Source organism: Eutrigla gurnardus (genome assembly GCF_963514095.1).
Source record: "Eutrigla gurnardus genome assembly, chromosome: 17".
In the NCBI taxonomy this organism is placed as follows: domain Eukaryota; kingdom Metazoa; phylum Chordata; class Actinopteri; order Perciformes; family Triglidae; genus Eutrigla; species Eutrigla gurnardus.
This window is the reverse complement of record NC_139928.1, coordinates 15,644,403-15,662,869: the sequence shown is the minus strand read 5'-3', so window position 1 is coordinate 15,662,869 and position 18,467 is coordinate 15,644,403. Positions and strand designations below refer to the sequence as shown.

The window sequence follows — 18,467 nt, the reverse complement described above, 5'->3', positions numbered from 1 at the left end:
CAGTAGGGGGCCCTCAAAGGAAATGAAAACGTGAAATATGTTCCACTGTTCATTAAAATGAATAAACATACACTCTCTAAGAGCATGTTGTCAAAGTATTGGAATTTAAATAATAGGCACAATTTCGTAATCTGGGTTTGTTCCACGTAATTGGGAAGTATCTTTAAGTTATAATATTCATTATTATTTCTTATTGACACCTCTAAAATTTTCACCTTTTTACAATTATATTTTGTCAACATTGTAGGTAATTTTCGTTGTGCATATTTTGAAATCTGGGGGATGAAATATACATAAATGTAGGCTCGGCGGATGGAGCAGGGTGGAGTTCAGACCTCACCAATATGGCCGTCACGTCCTGCGAAATTCGTCACGTCCGGTTCGTGCTCAAAGGAACCAGCGATATCAACCCGTCGCTTCCGGTAATACCTCCTTTTCGGCAGCGGCTATTTCCTCGCCAACATGCCAGTGAGTATCCACAGACCCCCGAACAATGACATTTTCGCTATTTAATGGCGCGTTGGAGAGCCGCCGCGCGGCTTAGTGTCGAGATAAGAAATTAGCGATTCGACTGCTGTCGGTTACGGAGGCTTTCGTTCAGTTTCGGTCCCGGTTTTACACAAATAATTCTGCACGTTTGAGCGCATTGCGAGCGCATTGTGAGACAAGATGGCGGCGCGCACTCGGCAGACATGGAGCCAAAGGAGGATCCGAACGGGCTTATGACTCCGAAAACTTCACGTTAACGAGCGGAATGTCCTCTATTCACGTTACGTTGATGGTTAAATTAATTAACCACCTATACTCAAGTATTTTGAGTATTACCCGCGATTGACTAAATTGCGTAGCTAGCGTTATCTAATCCAAGTCGTGTAGGCCAGCCGAGGAGCCTGAACGCATCATGGCAGCGGTCGTTTCTGCCGAACAAAAACAATGAGAACGTAATTAACGGGTGGTGTTTTACACTAAGTAATAACATTAAATGACCAGTGTTTCTGTCACGTGATCGGCGTGTTTGCCGAATTAAAATAGTTTAACTGAGATTACATTTTTTCTAACACGGTTCACCAACCTTTTGTCATTTTCCCTTTGTGTTTTAACGCAGCTCGCAAAAGACTTGTTGCATCCGAGCCCCGAGGAGGAAAAGAGGAGGCACAAGAAGAAGCGTCTCGTACAGAGTCCCAACTCTTACTTCATGGATGTGAAATGTCCAGGTTAGTCTCCGTGTGGATTCGCCTCAGTGGTACCAACATCCAGCACCGTTAGTTATATATTTATTCATCTGCTTTGATTTTCACACCTGTGTTTTTGTATTATTTCAGGATGCTACAAGATCACGACGGTGTTCAGCCACGCTCAGACAGTCGTGCTGTGTGTCGGCTGTTCAACGGTCTTGTGTCAGCCCACTGGAGGCAAAGCACGTCTCACAGAGGGTCAGTATAAACCCACCACATGCACATTTACCAGTTAGATTGCCGACCACACAGGGTCCCTCGCTGATGGGGACTCGCTGTCTGGTTAATTGGTTCAGCACAACAATATCCTGTAGGCATCCAAAATATATGTTCACCAATTGGTGCAATATTGAGGGAAGCTTCTGGGAAAGGTTCGCCTTCAAAAGCAACAAAACCCAACAAGAATCTATATCCATTTTGGAAAAAATAAGATGGAAAAAATGTATTTACAATTCAGCTCTCGGATTATTTTCAATGAGATACTTATTCTCAGCACCATATTAACCAAATTACTTTCATAGAGGGTGTTCAAGAACTGCTTTAAAACTGAAAGCAGTTGTTTTGAGCCCCAAATATTTGTGTTTGCCTATGCCCAGGAATGAAATGACCTAACTGGCTTTCTAGTATCCATTTAATATCAATGGATATTTGATCCAGAATAGATTCTACAACTTTTTGCATCATAGACCATCAGGAATTGTTTGTGGAGCTTACAATGGAACAGAAAATATCATTCATTTATTGATAATTATTATTTTTTGAATGGCTACAGTTAACCTGATTTGTTGGCATTTGACTGGTTCCTTCATACACTGAAAAAAGGGATTATATGTGCATGAGTTGTTTGGTATACTAAGTACATGGCCGCACTGTCAAGTGACTGGACTTCCTCTATCGTGGTTTTCCAGTCTCATTCCAGTGCCAGATTGACCTCGGTTTGCAGAAGGGTTGAACTAGACCACTGGCTCCCCCCTTTCGAAGGCTGAGAACAAATATCTACCTAATAGTAACTGTGTAGTGTAACTGATATTGGTGGCCTAGTTAGAATGGTGTAGCTTGTTTAATTTCCATAATTTAATTTGATTATAATTGTTTTTGCTGTCAAAGCTTCCACGTTTGTGCCTTTCGTTGCTTTAGCTACGTCTCTTAGTGCCGTTGACCTGTTTGCTCACACAATAGTGAAATGATGACTCCCGTATCAGCACTGTGTATGACAAAGGCGGTGTCTTTTACTGTAATGTCTGTCTTTTGTCTCACTGTAATTGTCTTTTGTTGCAGGGTGCTCATTCAGGAGGAAGCAGCACTAGCTGTTCTCCCCCGGAGCTGAAGGGGAGAGGAGGGGATGGACCGGCTGATATCAGCTCCTTCTGCCCCACCGACACGGAGGCAGAGCCCGAGCTCGGATCCGACTTGAGACCCTGAAGACAAACTGGACGGCAGATGGATTTCCACTGTTCAAGTTGACGGATCGGTTGTTGCTGTAACTCCGCCCTCCAACCCTGTCTCTCTTAATAAAATATTGTTTTGGCTAAAAGGAATGGGTTTTTGTGCGTTACGTTTCCTGTTTGGAGGGAATAGTTTCTTTACAGTTGGAGATATTTAATGCAAAGGAAGTTTTATTTACTACTTTAAAAATCTACTTTAATTCATGTTTTTGTTAAATGGTCAGGGAAAATTGCTGGTAAAGCTACGCACTGACATGGGAGCAAAAAGAGACTTCAAACCTCCTGGTTTAACTTTGGAAAAAGTGACAAAATAAATGCAGCTCTAAAGTATGAAACTTTCAGAGAAATATTTTGAAGTCTTTGTGAAGTTTAAAGGGTACTGTATTCATAGTAGAACTGTGTTTGGTATACTAAGTTCACGGCCGCACTGTCAAGTGACTGGACTTCCTCTATCGTGGTTTTCCAGTCTCATTCCAGTGCCAGATTGACCTCAGTTTGCAGAAGGGTTGAACTAGACCACTGGCTCCCCCCTTTCGAAGGCTGAGAACAAATATCTACTTTATAGCTACTGTATATCATAACGTGATCTTTTTACAACATACTTTACAATTACTTTATTAATAACTTTTCAATATACTATATATACTACGATTTCTTAATGTTTTTTTGACAAACTATACTATGACTAATTTCATCACTTTTTCCACACACTTAAATACACAAATGTATGGTAAGTCAGTATAGTATATCGAAAAAGTCATAGAACACTGTAAAAACAGTCAGTATAGTACGTTGACGCGCCTTTCGACCCCGGCCACCTCCATGCCGTGGGTCGTCCCCGGCCACCTCCATGGCGCTGGTCGTGGCTTGCCTGAATCGTCGCATCCAACACTGTGTCAGATGATTGAAGTCGTCACGCTCGACTGGGGTGCAAAGTTCCACAACACTGGGACCTTATACGGGTGTGAAAACGTGACATTTCATGTTGCCAATAGGTGGCGCTGTGAGTGTGAGTCAATATTGCAGTGCAGACGTGTTCAGGGTGGGACTCTCAGCAAACGTGAGAAGTTTGAACCAGATCGGACAATGGACACTGAAGTTATAACAGTTTAGAGCAGGTGTGTCAAACTGATCCAGTAAAGGGCTGCTGTGGCTGCAGGTTTTCATTCCAACCAAGCAAGAACACACCTGATCCAACCAATCAAGGTGTGAAGGCAAATCAGGTAGGTGAATAAGTCGAGTCAGGTGTGTTCTTGCTTGGTGGGAATGAAAACCTGCAGCCACAGCGGCCCTTTACTGGATCAGTTTGACACACCTGGTTTAGAGTATTGTGGCGAAGCATGAATTTCGTCCATGTTCAGGGTTGCGTAATTGCGCTCCCGTAAGACTTATGTAAGACCTTTCGATGATTTTTAAACGTCGAGGCCTCTAGAACAGGCTCACAAAGTTTGGTAGGAATCGGGTTAACGGTGTAGGAGGAGTTCTGTTCAGAAGGTTAGCCCTTCATTGCCCATTTCCAACATAGCATCCCTCATCAGCCCATTCACAGTTCACATGCTCAGTCCTAGAGCCTGTTACCTTGCGCATGGTGTTCACATGAACAGTTAATCTCTGGATGCGCTGAACCAATCAGATTTATCTTTACATAGCCTTATTACTACATTATATAATTTATACCAGTCTGTTTCTGTTTAATATAATTATTGTATATGATTAATATGCACATTTCTGTTTATTTCTTTATTGTAGTAACCACACAGACAGTATCAACAGAAGAATTCTCCAATAAATGAGGGGCATCTCAATGAGAGTGTGTGTGAATTGGATTCATTAACCCATCAACATCATTCCTGTTCTTACCGGACAACCTGTGGAGAGTGCAGATACATTATTGGAATCAGTGCCTTCTGATTTATTCATTCAAGATTAATAGGTCTCAAGTTTGGTATTCAGTAAGCCAACTCCTATTTTATAAGTTCGTTAAAATACAAACCCAACAATTGAAAAAATGGCCTAAAATGGCTGATATACTGTAGCGCCCCCGAGTGGTTGATATTAATAAAACTTTCAGGATATGTTCCAGGTAGATATGTCAACATATCCAGAAAGTTTCGTGATGATTGGGTTTAAGGTTATGGAGTTATGAGTATTGATTTCTAAAGTCCCGCCCCTTTTGATGTTCATTGGCTAATAACTTCTGAACGCAACGATAGTTTTCAAAGATTTTATTAGCACCTGACCAGCTTGGTGAGATGATGATGCACAGACATTTTGGTGAGAATCGGATCTACGGTTCAGGAGAAATGAGCAAAAACATGTTTTTCACAAAATTCAAAATGGCGGAAAATTTCGGTAGGCGGAGTTTGGTGCTCCAAGAGGCTTTTTTGTAGAGCACACTTGCCTGCAAATGTGTGCCAAATTTTGTGTCAATTGGAGTTACGGTGTGTACGGTGTGAGGGGCGTGACCAAAACGACGTTAGGTGGCGCTAGAGAGCCACTTTTTTTGTGGCCAACTATGAAACCTTTAAAATATAACATTTTTCGCCAGTCCCCATGTGCACGAAAACATTTTTTCAACTTCTGAATATGATAAGGCCCCCAAAAAGGCCGTCGAACTTGCGAAATAATAAAAAGAAGAATTAAAACTGCGAGCAGTGATAACGGGCCCTCGCATGGCACGTAACTCGGTTAGTGCTACGACCGCCTGACGTGTCGGACCGCCTGGCCTGGCCTGGCCTGGCCTGGCCACCGCCACGGGGCGGGTCGTCCCCGGCCACCGCCACGTTGCCAGTCGTCCCTGGTCGTCACCGGCCACCGCCACGGCTGGCGCCTGTCCAGTGGCGGCGCCAGAGTATTTTTTCTGGTTCAACTACGGTGGGGCTAACTCATACGACGGTGGGGCTCAAATCAATGTCAGAATTTCAATGTGAATATATAACAACACCCAGTGGCGCTGCCAGCCGGAATCCAGTACGCACTGGGAGGACTTTTTTTGAAGGTGGAAAAAAAAAATTGATGCTGCTGAACCGGGCCGGATGCAGCCGCATTTGAGAGGACGATCGCGCGTGTGTGCGCAATTACGCATAGCGTGTGTTGGCCCCTCTCCACTACACAATACAGCTCGGCTCTAGTCTCGTCACCTCTCTGCTGCTGAGCACTGTGGGCCGAGCCGATGCATGTCTCTCTCCCCGGGCCGGCAGAGTTATCATACCGTACTGTGCGTGCGTGTCCAAGCGTGTGTGTGCGTGCGTGGAGTGCTCACAAGCGTGCGCTTGTGTTTAGGTCGGGGATGGAGGGCACAAAAAACGATATGCACCGGGGCCTATCACCATGATATACACTACTGATTTCACTGATACTGAAAACATTAGATTTTGTCTTAAAAAAGTATTTTTCCATTTGTATTTGCCGTTTCTGTGCGTACATTGAAATTGAATCCTGAGGCTGCTGCATATATGCAGACATGGGTAAATGGCATGCACTCTAACCACTCAACCACCTGCCTGCCGTGAATAAGCCTTTTTATGACTGTTTTGGACTCACTACACTCAGATTTTGATTGGCACGCGATATAGAAGCATATGTTAGGACTTTTACATCATTTTTACAACATTTTATGAATTTTGGCGATTTTTCACTTTTTTTCCGACATGCTATATATAGTATGACTTTTTTTTCCCCTGAAAAAGTTGACCATGGCTTTTTATGGCTGTTTTGGACTCACTACACTGAGACTAGGCGCGTCAAGCGAGATGAGCGATTTTTATGCCTTTTTAACAATTTTAAATATTTTTTTATGAATATATCCTGACTGACTTTTTCGTGAATTTTCGACGTGCTATAGTATGACTTTTTTTTGTGGGGGGGGGGGGGAATATGACTAAGCCTTTTTATAACTATTTTGCACTCACTACACTCAGATTTTGATCGACACGCGATATAGAAGCATAGGACTTTTACATCATTTTTTACAACATTTTATGAATTTTGTCGATTTTTCACTTTTTTTTTTGACATGCTATAGTATGACTTTTTTTTTTCCTGAAAAAATTGATCATGGCTTTTTATGGCTGTTTTGGACTCACTACACTGAGACTTGGTGCATCAAGCGATATGAGCGATTTTTATGACTCTTTAACAATTTTAAATCTTTTTTTATTAATATATTCTGACTGACTTTTTCGTGAATTTTCGACATTCTCTCTCCCCGGGCCGGCAGAGTTATCATACCGTTCTGTGCGTGCGTGGAGTGCTCACAAGCGTGCGCTTGTGTTTAGGTCGGGGATGGAGGGCACAAAAAACTATTTGCACCGGGGCCTATCACCATGATATACACTACTGATTTCACTGATACTGAAAACATTAGATTTTGTCTTAAAAAAGTATTTTTCCATTTGTTGTTGTATTTGCCGTTTCTGTGTGTACATTGAAATTGAATCCTGGCGGCGGCGCTGACAACACCCTCCCGCAGCTATAATCACGCACACAGTGAGAGAGAGAGACAGAGACAGCGAAACGTGAATAGTTACGTTAACAGGTTAACGGTTATGGAGTTATGTGTATTGATTTCCAGAGTCCCGCCCCTTTTAATGTTCATTGGCTAATAACTTCTTAACGCAAAGATATTTTCCAAAGCCTTTGATATCACTTGATCACATATGTCTACTGATGATCCACAGCAATTTTAGTGAGAATGGGATCTACGGTTTAGGAGAAATGAGCAAAAACATATTTTCCACAAAATTCAAAATGGCGGACAATTTTGGGAGGCGGACTTTAGTTGTGCCGATTGCAATTTTGTAGAGCACACTTGCCTGCACATGTGTGCAAAATTTTGTGTCAATTGGAGTTACGGTGTGTCATTTGGTCTAAAACGCGTTAGATGGCGCTAGAGAGCCAATTTTTTTGTGGCCGATTACGAGACCTTTAAAATTTTCGCCAGTCCCCATGTGCATGAACATTTTTTTCAACTTCTGAATATGATAAGGCCTCCAAAATGGCAACGGAAGTTGTGAAAGAAAAATAATAAAAAACAATACAGTTTCAATAGGGCTTCGCTGCCCGACGTTGTCGGCGCTCGGGCCCTAATAATAATCCGTAAGGTTTCAATAGGGCTTCGCAGCCCGACGTTGTCAGTGCTCGGGCCCTAAAAATACATGAAAAATATATAGTATGTTGAAGAAAAGTCATGAAAATAGTCATATTATAGTATGTATAAAAGTCATGACAATATATTATAGTATGTTGAAAAAAGTCATAGTATGTATAAAAGTCATGAAAATAGTCATATTATAGTATGTATAAAAGTCATGACAATATATTATAGTATGTTAAAAAAAGTCATAGTATGTAAAAAAAAAAATCATTGTATAGTATGTCCAAAATAAGTTTAATTCAATATTTTAGATTACATTTTAATAATACAACAGCAAACTGTACCAAACTTTTGCAATTTTCATGACATGATCAGAAAGAAAGTGCAGTGTTTACAGGTAAATATACTCACTGACATGGGAGAGATAACAGTTCTCCAAAACGGTTCAGGTTATTGGTTGAGTTAATATATTGATTGATTGATTGATTGATTGATTGATTGATTGATTGATTGATTGATTGATTGATCTGTGACTTATTATTTTCATTATCAGTTAATCTGCGTATTTGCTGAGTAAAATCAGAGTATTTTCATTTGGGTTGTAAAACATCAGAAACAGTCCAAAATGCCCATCACAACTTTTATCTTTATTTCAACAGTCCAAAACCCCAAAACATTCTATTTACAAGCTTGTTATTTTACTCCCAGTCTGTTTATTGATTGCTGTCAATCCAGGAAAGATCCAAAATCCTAATTAAGAAGTGAATTATGACTAATTTCTACAATTTGATTTCATGGTATTTCTGCTACAGAACATGGTGCTACCTATTTTTATACATACAATTTTACATTCTTCTGTACAGCCTTCATATTAACACATCCACCTCTAAGAAAAGTGTCCCAACATATCAATGTAGCTGCATTATAGGCAGATCATTACTCCAGCAGCACCTGAGAAGCCTTTATACTCTCCATCACCTTCCCCGGCCTCGCTCTACCTGTCTACACTGGCACCAGCACCCTCCGTCTTCACCTCCCTCTCTCTGAGAAGATGGCGGATGGAGGAGTTCTGTGTGGACAGGGTGTTGGACAGGAGGGGCATCAGGCTCCTGAAGCCCTCCCTCAGCTCCTCCACGTGCTTCTCCAGGGTGTGGATGTGCGTATCCAGCTCCCCCCTGCAGCCCTGGACCTCCGACAGCACGTCATACATCAGGGCTTGCATCTGCGTTCAGGTTGATGTCCACCGCGGTGCGTTGTAGGTCCACATAGAGAAGAGACAGTAAAGGCATCAGGGAATATTAGATACTACAGTACTTTGTTGAGGTTTTGCCAGGTTGACGCGTTCACTTGCCTCCCATACCTTGCAGAGATCCCCAAATGTGCTCCCCTGATCTGCAAGAATCCTCTTCTCTATCTTCACTTGCCGCAGCCTGCAGAGACAGTTGTTTGGTTTGAGGTGCTACAGGAGGTCAGTATAACATGTCTACTTTTATGATATGAACATGTACTATATGCACAATAAATGATCCATAAACACACTTTGTTTGGTAGAACATTTTTCCAATAAAAACTTTTTATCGTATGTGGATTTTGCAGATCTAAGCAGTTTTTTTATGTTGGAAAAGTGACAAATTATATGAAACCATTCAGTATGCATACATAATAACAGTCCATTTTTTAAGTTTGCTGTTGATAGACACTTTAAATAAAGTTTTAAATAGATACAATTGGACATTTTCTCTTGAAAAAGAGTGAATGACCGTATTTTGTTTATTTTCACATTGATACACCGTTTACCAGGATCTAAAACTAACTGAGCATTGATGAATTAACACTTTACTGCTATTATACACGTACATACATACAAAGTGAACAGGCAGGGGAGACGGCTTCATATGAGGGCTAAGTGTCTTACTGGTGGATGGCCAGCAGCAGCTTCCGTTGGTGCATGCGAACTCTGCTGTTGTCTCTTTCTCTCGACAGCTTAGTGTGTTTGTAGATAAGCCAAGTCTCTCTCACCACATTCGCTGCAGCAATTTTGATCTGGTGAAAGGATGAAGAGTTATTTTTTTTGGTTATGCACATGACCTGAGAGCTCGATTATTTACTGCGCACGCTGAACAATAGCAACATTTTGTGTTGTTGGGGTTTTCTATTTCAATCGATCAAAATTGGTTTTAGGCTTTTTAAAAATTGCTGCTGGAATATTCTGTAAACAATTTGTAGACATTTGTCTTGAAGCAAGGTAAAATTATCGGTCGCAGCTTTTGACTTGATCTGCATATTTTATGTCAACAAAGGGCAAAAAATGATTCTTTTTACGGTGCACACAAATATCTGACTGAAAATGAGTTGATGTGTGTTATCTGGTGTTCCCTAGGATAAAAACACACACTAAGCTGTTACAATACAACAACAAAAAACTTTAAAAGACCTGCAATAAAAAGTGCACTACAAATATTTGTATTATTATTACTTACCCTCTTGGAAATATGGGAGTCCATCATGAAATTGTGAACATGTTTCTCTGATCTGGTCAACTCCAGTTTCCTGGCAACAACGGCCACCACGAGGACTGTACAGCCAGCTCCCTATAATAGTCAGAAATAGATACTTAAATTCTGATTTACAGTCAGAATCACGTTATGGAGGAAACTATCAACCCTCCGTCTCACCATTATCCCGGTGAGGAGGCAGATGCTGCGACCGCAGTAGGTGTGAGGCACCACGTCTCCGTAACCGATGGACAGGAAGGTGACAGAGACCATCCACAAGGCCTCCATGTAGTTGCTACTCAGGTCCCTGTAGTTGTGGTGCCTGTTGGGGGAAAATAAAAACCATAATATGTGTCATGTAGATTATATTTTGTCCTTTTCTGATGCTTTCCTGATTGCTGCAGCTACAGATATATAACAGCAGCGTGAAACGTGGATTTGTTGCTGCAGTAGAAACTTTTAAGTAAGTGTGTATCTACCAATATTTGGATGATAATTAAATATTAAATACATGGAGCACTACAGACTCCAGATTCAGCAGTAGGTCGATATCACCACATACCTCTCACAAACATGTAGGCCCCACGCTGCCACGATCCACAGAGAGACGCTGAACATCATCAACACGGTGCCGGGGTAGGTGGTCATTAGCGTTTTCCCCACGAAGCGGGTGTTGAAGTGTATCTAAAAAGATTCACAGACGGGATGCACTTGCGTCACGGTTTTGACAGTAGGGGGCCTGCTGAGCCAGACTATTTAGGAGAGCACCTGTCAGATTATGATTATATAATACAGGAGGAGATGAGGGATGAGAAAACGTGTTCTCAATCTGGCTCGATACACGGAGAGCAGGTTTGGCATTGCGGCGGGGAGACAAAGGTCATTTTCATCACTCTTAAATAGCGTTTATAAGGGAAAGGATTAGCCGGGTGCATGTTATCAACTGTGGGGAAAGAAAGCAAGCAAAGGGGAGCTAGCGGGGGAAATCATCAACATGTGAAACCACTGGGATTCATGGGGGCAAGCTGTGATAGTCACACCTTTACAGACCCCTCGGCCCACCTAGACATAAGACATAAACAGATGTGCATGAAATGTTCCGCCCAAAAATGAACATCCCATTTATCTTGTCCCTTAGTAGGTTTCTGCCCAGGTTTTAAATGATTTTCAAATTGATACTGCAAAGCCTCTTTCATTTAGAAGTGCTGTGATCTCATCGCAGTACTGGCCAAGCCAGTTAAAGCCGGATTCTGTGGGCCGCCCACTTGTGACCTCCCACCTTGTTGAGTGCTCCGATGCTGCGAGACGCGGTGTCGGTGTAGAGGCGGCTGTGCAGCATCATGGCCCGGCCCAGCAGGTAGAGCCTCAGGAACATGGGCAGAGCCAGGATGATCTCCAGCTCCGTCTCCGACAGGGACAGGCGGGTCGGCGTGTGCAGGAACGTCTGCTGGAAGTACACCATCAGACCCACCGGATAGGGATGAATGGCCACCACTGCCAGCTCAAGGGCTACCAGAGCCAAGCGGTCGGTTGTCATGGCAATCCGCCAATCCTCTGCACCAATGTCGTGAACGTAGAGCTACCAGAAAGATGGGAAGATATGCGTTTATAGTGAAAATGAGCATCTCTTACACGTTGTATTCTCTGTTAGTCTTGGGAAATACACCTGCATATTGTTTGATAAACTTTATTTTAGAGTAGCACAAAGGTAAACTAAGATAAAGTGCCCAAGTGTTCCTGGTTCTTCAGCTCTTTTTAAACTTCCCATCATGAATCAGATGTTCTCAAATAGGGTTCTGTTTTCACACGATGATTTCCATGCTGTTTTTTTATTTTTATTTTTGATGTTTCATTTATCCTTGTAATACACTGCATGCTTTCACCTCTAAAAATCCTTCAAATAAAACAGTCTGAGAATGAAAAATCACTTTTTTGGAGTGTAATAACCTGTGATGAGTGGGCATAAGTAGACTTCATTCAATTTTAGAAGGCCACCAGACTAAAAGGTTGAGAACGCTTCAGCGCCTTTCAATGGGACCCTTTGAATTTCCATATAAAATGAAAAAATAAAGATAAAAGAGGTGATTCGTCTGCTGGCAATATGTCCTGCTTCAGCCACATGTTTTTAAGAGGAAGGATTTGAGGAAATTAAGGAAAATTTATGGTAATGTCCCTGGAAGAGAACTTGATGTCCCTGGAAGAGAACTTTGGCAAAGAAAAAAAAACCCAAACTGCATAATTATGAATAAAAGAAGTTACCTGAACCTCACAGCAGTGGTAAGCTATGATGAGGCCCAACAGGATGAGCGTAGAAATACTGATGACGGACTTGAGTGCGAGGGAGTAGATGGAGCTCTGTGGGAAACACACAAACACAAACACACACACACACACACACACACACACACACACACACACACACACACACACACACACACACAAACACACACACACACACACACACACACACACACACACACACACACACACACACAAACACACACACACACACACACACACACACACACACACACACACACACACACACACACACACACACAAACACACACACACACACACACAAACACATACACACACACACACACACACACACACACACACACACACACACACACACACACACACACACACACACACACACACACACACACAATCATTGTCAGGCTGATGGATATTTGTCATTACAAAGCTCCAGCAATGAAATGACATCAGTGATCCTCTGTAACCTTATAATCTTATATACATTATATATAATAATAATCCATTGGCATGACGTAATGAAACTGATCTTATGGGCGCATTTGCCTTCATTTGGTGGGAAAAACTACTTCATACTGATTTTCCAATACGGCCGAGTTATAATGGTCAAGAAAAGAGGGAACTAAAAGACAAAAAATATGAAATAACATGTTTTTCTCTCAAACAAATGAGGAAGAATGTTATTATTCAATTGATTAAGGGAGTAAGGCTTTGTAGAAAACAAGTGATCTAGTTCTCAGTGTGGTTTTCCTGTCTTTCTGACCTTACTGTAGACACTCCAGGAGAGCTCGGTCTCCGTCACCATCATCACCATCCCGAACAACCCCACCGCCAGGGCGCAGTCGTTCAGCCGCTGCCGCTTCAAAAACAGAGCCCTCCTGTGGACGAGACGCCAGCCGATGTTGTGGGTCTTCCAGTACGAGTCGTCTTTGGCATCGGCATCCTCCTTGTGGTTTGGGCTGGTCTGCTCGTTGGCATCGGGATCGGGGTCGGGGTTTGGACTGGGACACTCAGCTCCTGGCAAATGGCCTTTGGCCTCGCTCAGGTCCTGGTGATGCTGGAACGTCTCATCGTGATGCTGGAACGTCTCATTGTGTGGCTGGAAGTCGTCATCTTTGCTAGTGATGATTATCTCCGGGAGAGTCTGCCGGTCGTGCATCTCCAAAGAAACGTTGCCCGACCTGCGGCGCCCTTTGTCTTCGACGTCCTTGACATCTAGGTGCGACCTGCAGGGGCCTTTAAAGGGGGACCCGCAGGGAGAAGCGGGGACGTCAGAGAACGAGGTGACTTTCTCCTGGAGTCTGTGAGCTCCCGCGTTTTTAGCTTTGCACTGGTGATTACACTCCTTGTGTGCCGGGTTTTGTCTCCTCCCCCCTGACCTTTTCTCACACTTCTTCTCTTTGCCCTTGTCTCCCCTCCTGTTGGGGCGAGGCGACGGCGTGACATAAAGGTGGCCGTTGTATAAAGGTGTGGTGGCCATGGCCTGGGTCCGGTCCAGCCACACGGTGTGATCGGCCGATGTCTGGACGGTGTGGTGTATCCCGCACTGCGGGGAGCAGGCCTGCGGGGGGAGCATCCTCGGGGGGAGGAGGGGGCGCTGGTCCTCCACGTCGTCTCCATCCACCACTGACATGTTCATAGAGGGGGAGTGCTCCATGGTGAAAGGGTTTACAGGTGGTGAGTCACCAAACCTTTTGAAGAGGTTTGAACAGAGACAATATTAGAGGCGAGTGTGGAACAGCATTGAAAGAAAACCACAGCTACAAGGAAAAATCACAGATTAGTAGCTTTTATCACGTTAAACTGCTCATGCTCATTTTTTATTCTTAATTGTATTATTTTGTATTATCTGTTGATGTTAAAATTATGGAAAATCTTTCAATCACAAATCTTGGTTTTAATACACATTAAGCCTTTACAATCTTCTATTCCCAAACAGCTCTTTTATTCTTACCGTTTCAAGTCAGGTTTCCCGGTCAGCGAAGAAGGAGCAGGAGTGGCCTCGACTCTCACAACAACTATTTTATCTGGAAATTATTTTAGTAGTCAATCTTCTTTACGGGCCTGAAGGAAACATCTGCTGGAGTCGCAAAGAGATCCTCCAAATAAAAATCTCAAACGTTGAAATTTAAAGTAACCATAGAAACCAATCAAGCTGCAACACCGATGAGCTCCGGCATCATCAGGTCCAAATAATCCAAACGTCCCCGCTCTGCATGTAACTTTCCAGCAATCCATTAGCAGCCTCCGCATCACAGAGCCCCTCCCATAGATCCAGGTCGAGGTTACGAACTACATATGACGACATGCGAGTTAAATACCCGTGGATATCCATTACATTTTCAGGCATGTATACCCTTGTTGGGCCGTGTATGATCGTCCACCATCAGGGCATCTTCCTTAAAGCTGGAGGGGCTTAATGACTGCAAAGTCTCTAAGTTGCAGATGTTGCATTGAGCAAAGTCAAAGAATGAGTCATCTGTCTGTTTTTTTTTTTTAACCGGGATTGGCAGATTTCCTCCTCCCATGTGTGTGTGTGTGTGTGTGTGTGTTGACGGAGGAGGGGACATCTGCTTATACATTAGTGCCCTGGTGTCAAAAATCAGTCTGATAAGAAATGCCATTATATGACTCTTTATTTGTAAACTGTCATTATTGTCATGGGAGAGTGGGTGATGTTTTTTTTTTTCCTTAAATAAAACTAATCTTCAACAGAATTACGGTCCTCAATATCAACTCAGCAGATTAATATTGCAGATTAATCAAGTGAGACAGAGATCTGATACTTATGAGCTTATGAAATATCAAATATGTCGCTCCTTAAGCAAACAATATGCGGAGAGCGGGGTGGAGTATTAAGCATTAAAGTCATAACAATGACATTCAGCATTTGTCTATTCTAAATCCTTGTGACAGATGGGCCTGCAGATAACGTAGCTCCCTCCAAATGGAGAGACCTAAGGAGTGAAGGGGTGGGTGGGAAACGCATCCGGATAGTAGCGGGATAAAGAAAGGCATTATCTAATCCGAAGACAACATGTATTTAAAGATAGAGGGTGAAGGAGGGTGATGGGGGATATATGGGGGACAGTCTGACGTCCTTCCAGATGTAAAATAGATTAATTATGCTAAAACTACTATGTTCTACTCTGAGACTTAGCCAGATGCTGCTGTCTGGATTTGTTGTTTTGATATTCTGCAGGCAGGGAGTCTGCCTGCAGAGTCGGGAGGACTGTCTGCGCCTCGGTGCATGACTGTCAACACTACAAACCCGTGAGGGTGGTAATCTGGGAAATACAGACCATATTTTGCATCCTTGCAGAGAACTTGAACCTAAAATATGACTATTTAGGCCGCTGAAGCAAGACTCATTCTGCAGGGGTGAATAAAGAAGACTACATAATGTTCTTAAATCAACTTGTCTGTTTAATAACAAGAGGCTGAAAGGCTGCATGCACATCTGTAAGGCTTCAAATTAATTCAAGCCTTCAGGCAAGTGCTTGTAAATCCTGGCTGCTATAGCGGGTGACTAAGTATGTCATTTCTTCTTGCCTTCTTGTGGCCAGTCGCCAGGACGTTTTCAATTAGTCTCCTTTATTGCAGATCAGTGTTTGGCTGCTAAGATAGTGAAATTAAACTGGGATGTTTTGAGTCTACTAATTGCTGTGGCTGGGAAGTGGCAAATCTGCTTCATTCCCACAAATCTTGAGGGCGTGTCAGTGTCACCCTCTGGTCAGGATATTAATTGCTTCGGCCTGACCCGTTGGTCCAAAGACGAAGAAGTCCTATTATGATGCAAACAGCAGTAATGTCTGTGCTTTAAAGGCCAAAAGTCATAATAAGGTTTAAAGGAATAGTTTGACATCCTGGGAAAGAGTTAGATAAGAACATGTGTAATACTCTTAATCTTTCTGTCCAGTTTGTGCCCCTCGTGCATTACTTTTACATTCCAGTCACACATATGAGCTGCATTTTGAATGCACACACACAGTAATAAAAAATAGCATCAATATGGAAATTATATATTTATATAACTGCTCATAAATGTACATTTTCGGTTCATGTCGTATATTTTAAGGTTGAAAATCATAATAACCGTACAGAGAAGAAAATGAATAGAAATGGCTGATTTCTCACTTGCAGCTACCAGGAAATAATTACCATGATGTTGCCAAGCAAACAGAGAAGTCACTGCACCCAGCCAAGAAATCATGATGATAACACATGATGACCCATATAACCCATAAAACCACAACTTTTTTTCTCTTAAAAAAAAAAAAACAATATGTAAAATAATGCATTTTAAAAAGTGCTAGTAAGCAGATCTTGTTGCCTGAACAGAACCAGGCTAGCTTTCCCCCCTGCTAGCAGTCATAATGTTAAGCTAAGCTAATTGTCTCTTGTGATGTTTCCAAGCAACCAATGGAGAAGTCAGTGCCCCCGAGCAGAAATAATCTGGCACATAACCCATAAAACCACAACTTTTTTTTCTCTTTTTAACAAACAAGATGCAATATGTGAAATAATGTGCTTCAAATGGTGCTTCTAAGCAGATTCTTGTTGCCTGAAGAAAACCAGGCTAGCTTTCCTACCTGCTAGCAGTCTTAATGCTAAGCTAAGCTAATTGTCTCTTGGCTGTAGCTTCACAGTTAGTGCACAGACATGAGAGCTAGCAGCTCAAGGCTACATTAGCCGCTACTAGCATTCCACACCCACTTCTTTGACCAAACTGCCAGGGTGGAGTTGCATTGTGGGTAATGGAAGCATCAGGTTTTGACAAGGAAGAAAGAAGAATAAATAAAAGACGATAGCCATTTCTGCCTGCTCGATGTAGCAGAAGTAGGAAGCTAAACGGGCGGGGCACTCTTTTAAGATGTCAAGTTTATTAGATACGATGCTACTCTACTTTTACCCAATTTGGTTTAATCATCTGTTAGAAGAGAACTTCATCTACTAAACTCCATTCACAACAACAAAAAAAGAGGCCACTCCAACAAATCGGACGTCACAGGCGAGTGGATGTATGTACCGGTTTTGTCGATAACACCCTATTAAGTTGGGGGACGTGTCAGCGTAGGAGAGGGCCTAATCCAATCAGCGGAGTAATTAAAAACACACAGCACAGCAGCCCCGATGGCTGCACTGTCAGGGACGGCATTCAGCATTTAGCACAGAGAGGGATGAGCTGAAGTGGTGCCAGGTCAGGCCAACGGCCACCGCTGCCGCTGCTGTGTAATTAGAAACACAATTAGGATCAGCAAAAAAAAATAAAAAAAATGGCTTTTTAAAAAACTGAGTGTGATCAGTGGCACCATATTACCGTCCACGCGTTTCCTCCCAGAGTCATCATCATTAATATGGTTTAAATCCATACTGTGTTTTTTCACAAGTCTCTTTACAGCGTCGGCCCTCATCTCCTCGTTTAATTTAACTTTCTTACTCGTTAATTAACACCGTCGCATCGCTGAGCTCCAGCCAGCATGCAGTTGGAAAACAAACCACCAGATGTCATCCATGCCTCAGTGTCTCCCAATCTGTATTTTTATGAAGCCTAACGAATTTTGTTTTTGGCACTCTCTCACTTGGTGCTTGGCACACTTATGGCATGAGGAGCTTTTTTTTTTTTTCTTCTTCTTTTTTTTACTTTTACAAGATGAACTCAAAGTTAATTATTTTTCACACATTTAAGCACCAATATTGCCAGGATGCAGCAGCAGCAGCAGCAGCAACGATGGGATTCTCCTCCTCTGATGACACATCGCTGATGCACATGTCCTCGATCCATGCCTGATGCAGTCGTCTCCGCTTTATCCATCCTTCCCTCGGCCTCCGAGGGCCACTCTACATCCTGCGTGTGCAGCCGAGCATGATTCTGTGGCTCGGGAACGCTCTGGATGTGTGACAGGCTGCCGAGGAG

The 18,467-nt window shown here is 42.7% G+C and overlaps 2 protein-coding genes across 3 annotated transcripts; one reads left to right on the top strand and one right to left on the bottom strand.

The window, feature by feature from the left end:
* Window positions 1-344: 344 nt before the first annotated feature.
* Window positions 345-2,769, top strand: rps27.1 (ribosomal protein S27 isoform 1; the record flags this gene model as incomplete). Of its 2 annotated transcripts, none has more annotated exons than XM_084033099.1 (4): window positions 345-422; window positions 1,106-1,214; window positions 1,323-1,433; window positions 2,514-2,769. In XM_084033099.1, the coding sequence occupies 4 exons, from the start codon at window positions 345-347 to the stop codon at window positions 2,540-2,542; spliced, it is 327 nt and encodes a 108-aa protein (XP_083889225.1). In that variant the 3' UTR covers window positions 2,543-2,769. The 2 variants fall into 2 exon arrangements, with proteins under 2 accessions (XP_083889225.1, XP_083889224.1); XM_084033098.1 differs by having other exon boundaries at window positions 365-468.
* A 5,535-nt stretch (window positions 2,770-8,304) lies between these two features.
* LOC311027649 (small conductance calcium-activated potassium channel protein 1-like) lies at window positions 8,305-14,853 on the bottom strand. The gene is made up of 10 exons (XM_084031756.1): window positions 14,505-14,853; window positions 13,314-14,241; window positions 12,530-12,625; window positions 11,550-11,849; window positions 10,833-10,954; window positions 10,451-10,592; window positions 10,256-10,366; window positions 9,691-9,818; window positions 9,136-9,205; window positions 8,305-8,997 (listed from the first exon to the last, which is right to left on the bottom strand). The coding sequence occupies exons 2-10, from the start codon at window positions 14,205-14,207 to the stop codon at window positions 8,770-8,772; spliced, it is 2,091 nt and encodes a 696-aa protein (XP_083887882.1). The 5' UTR covers window positions 14,208-14,241; window positions 14,505-14,853; the 3' UTR covers window positions 8,305-8,769.
* Window positions 14,854-18,467: the final 3,614 nt, after the last annotated feature.

What these genes read in the sequence shown, in the direction of transcription:
- LOC311027649 (XM_084031756.1), bottom strand. Translation starts at nt 14,207, where the DNA reads ATGGAGCACTCCCCCTCTATGAACATGTCAGTGGTGGATGGAGACGAC. An exon ending in ACCACTGCTGTGAGGTTCAG is followed by an intron (nt 11,850 to 12,529) that starts GTAACTTCTTTT and finishes TCTTTCTGGTAG; the next exon opens with CTCTACGTTCACGACATTGG. An exon ending in ACTCCCATATTTCCAAGAGG is followed by an intron (nt 9,819 to 10,255) that starts GTAAGTAATAAT and finishes TCCTTTCACCAG; the next exon opens with ATCAAAATTGCTGCAGCGAA.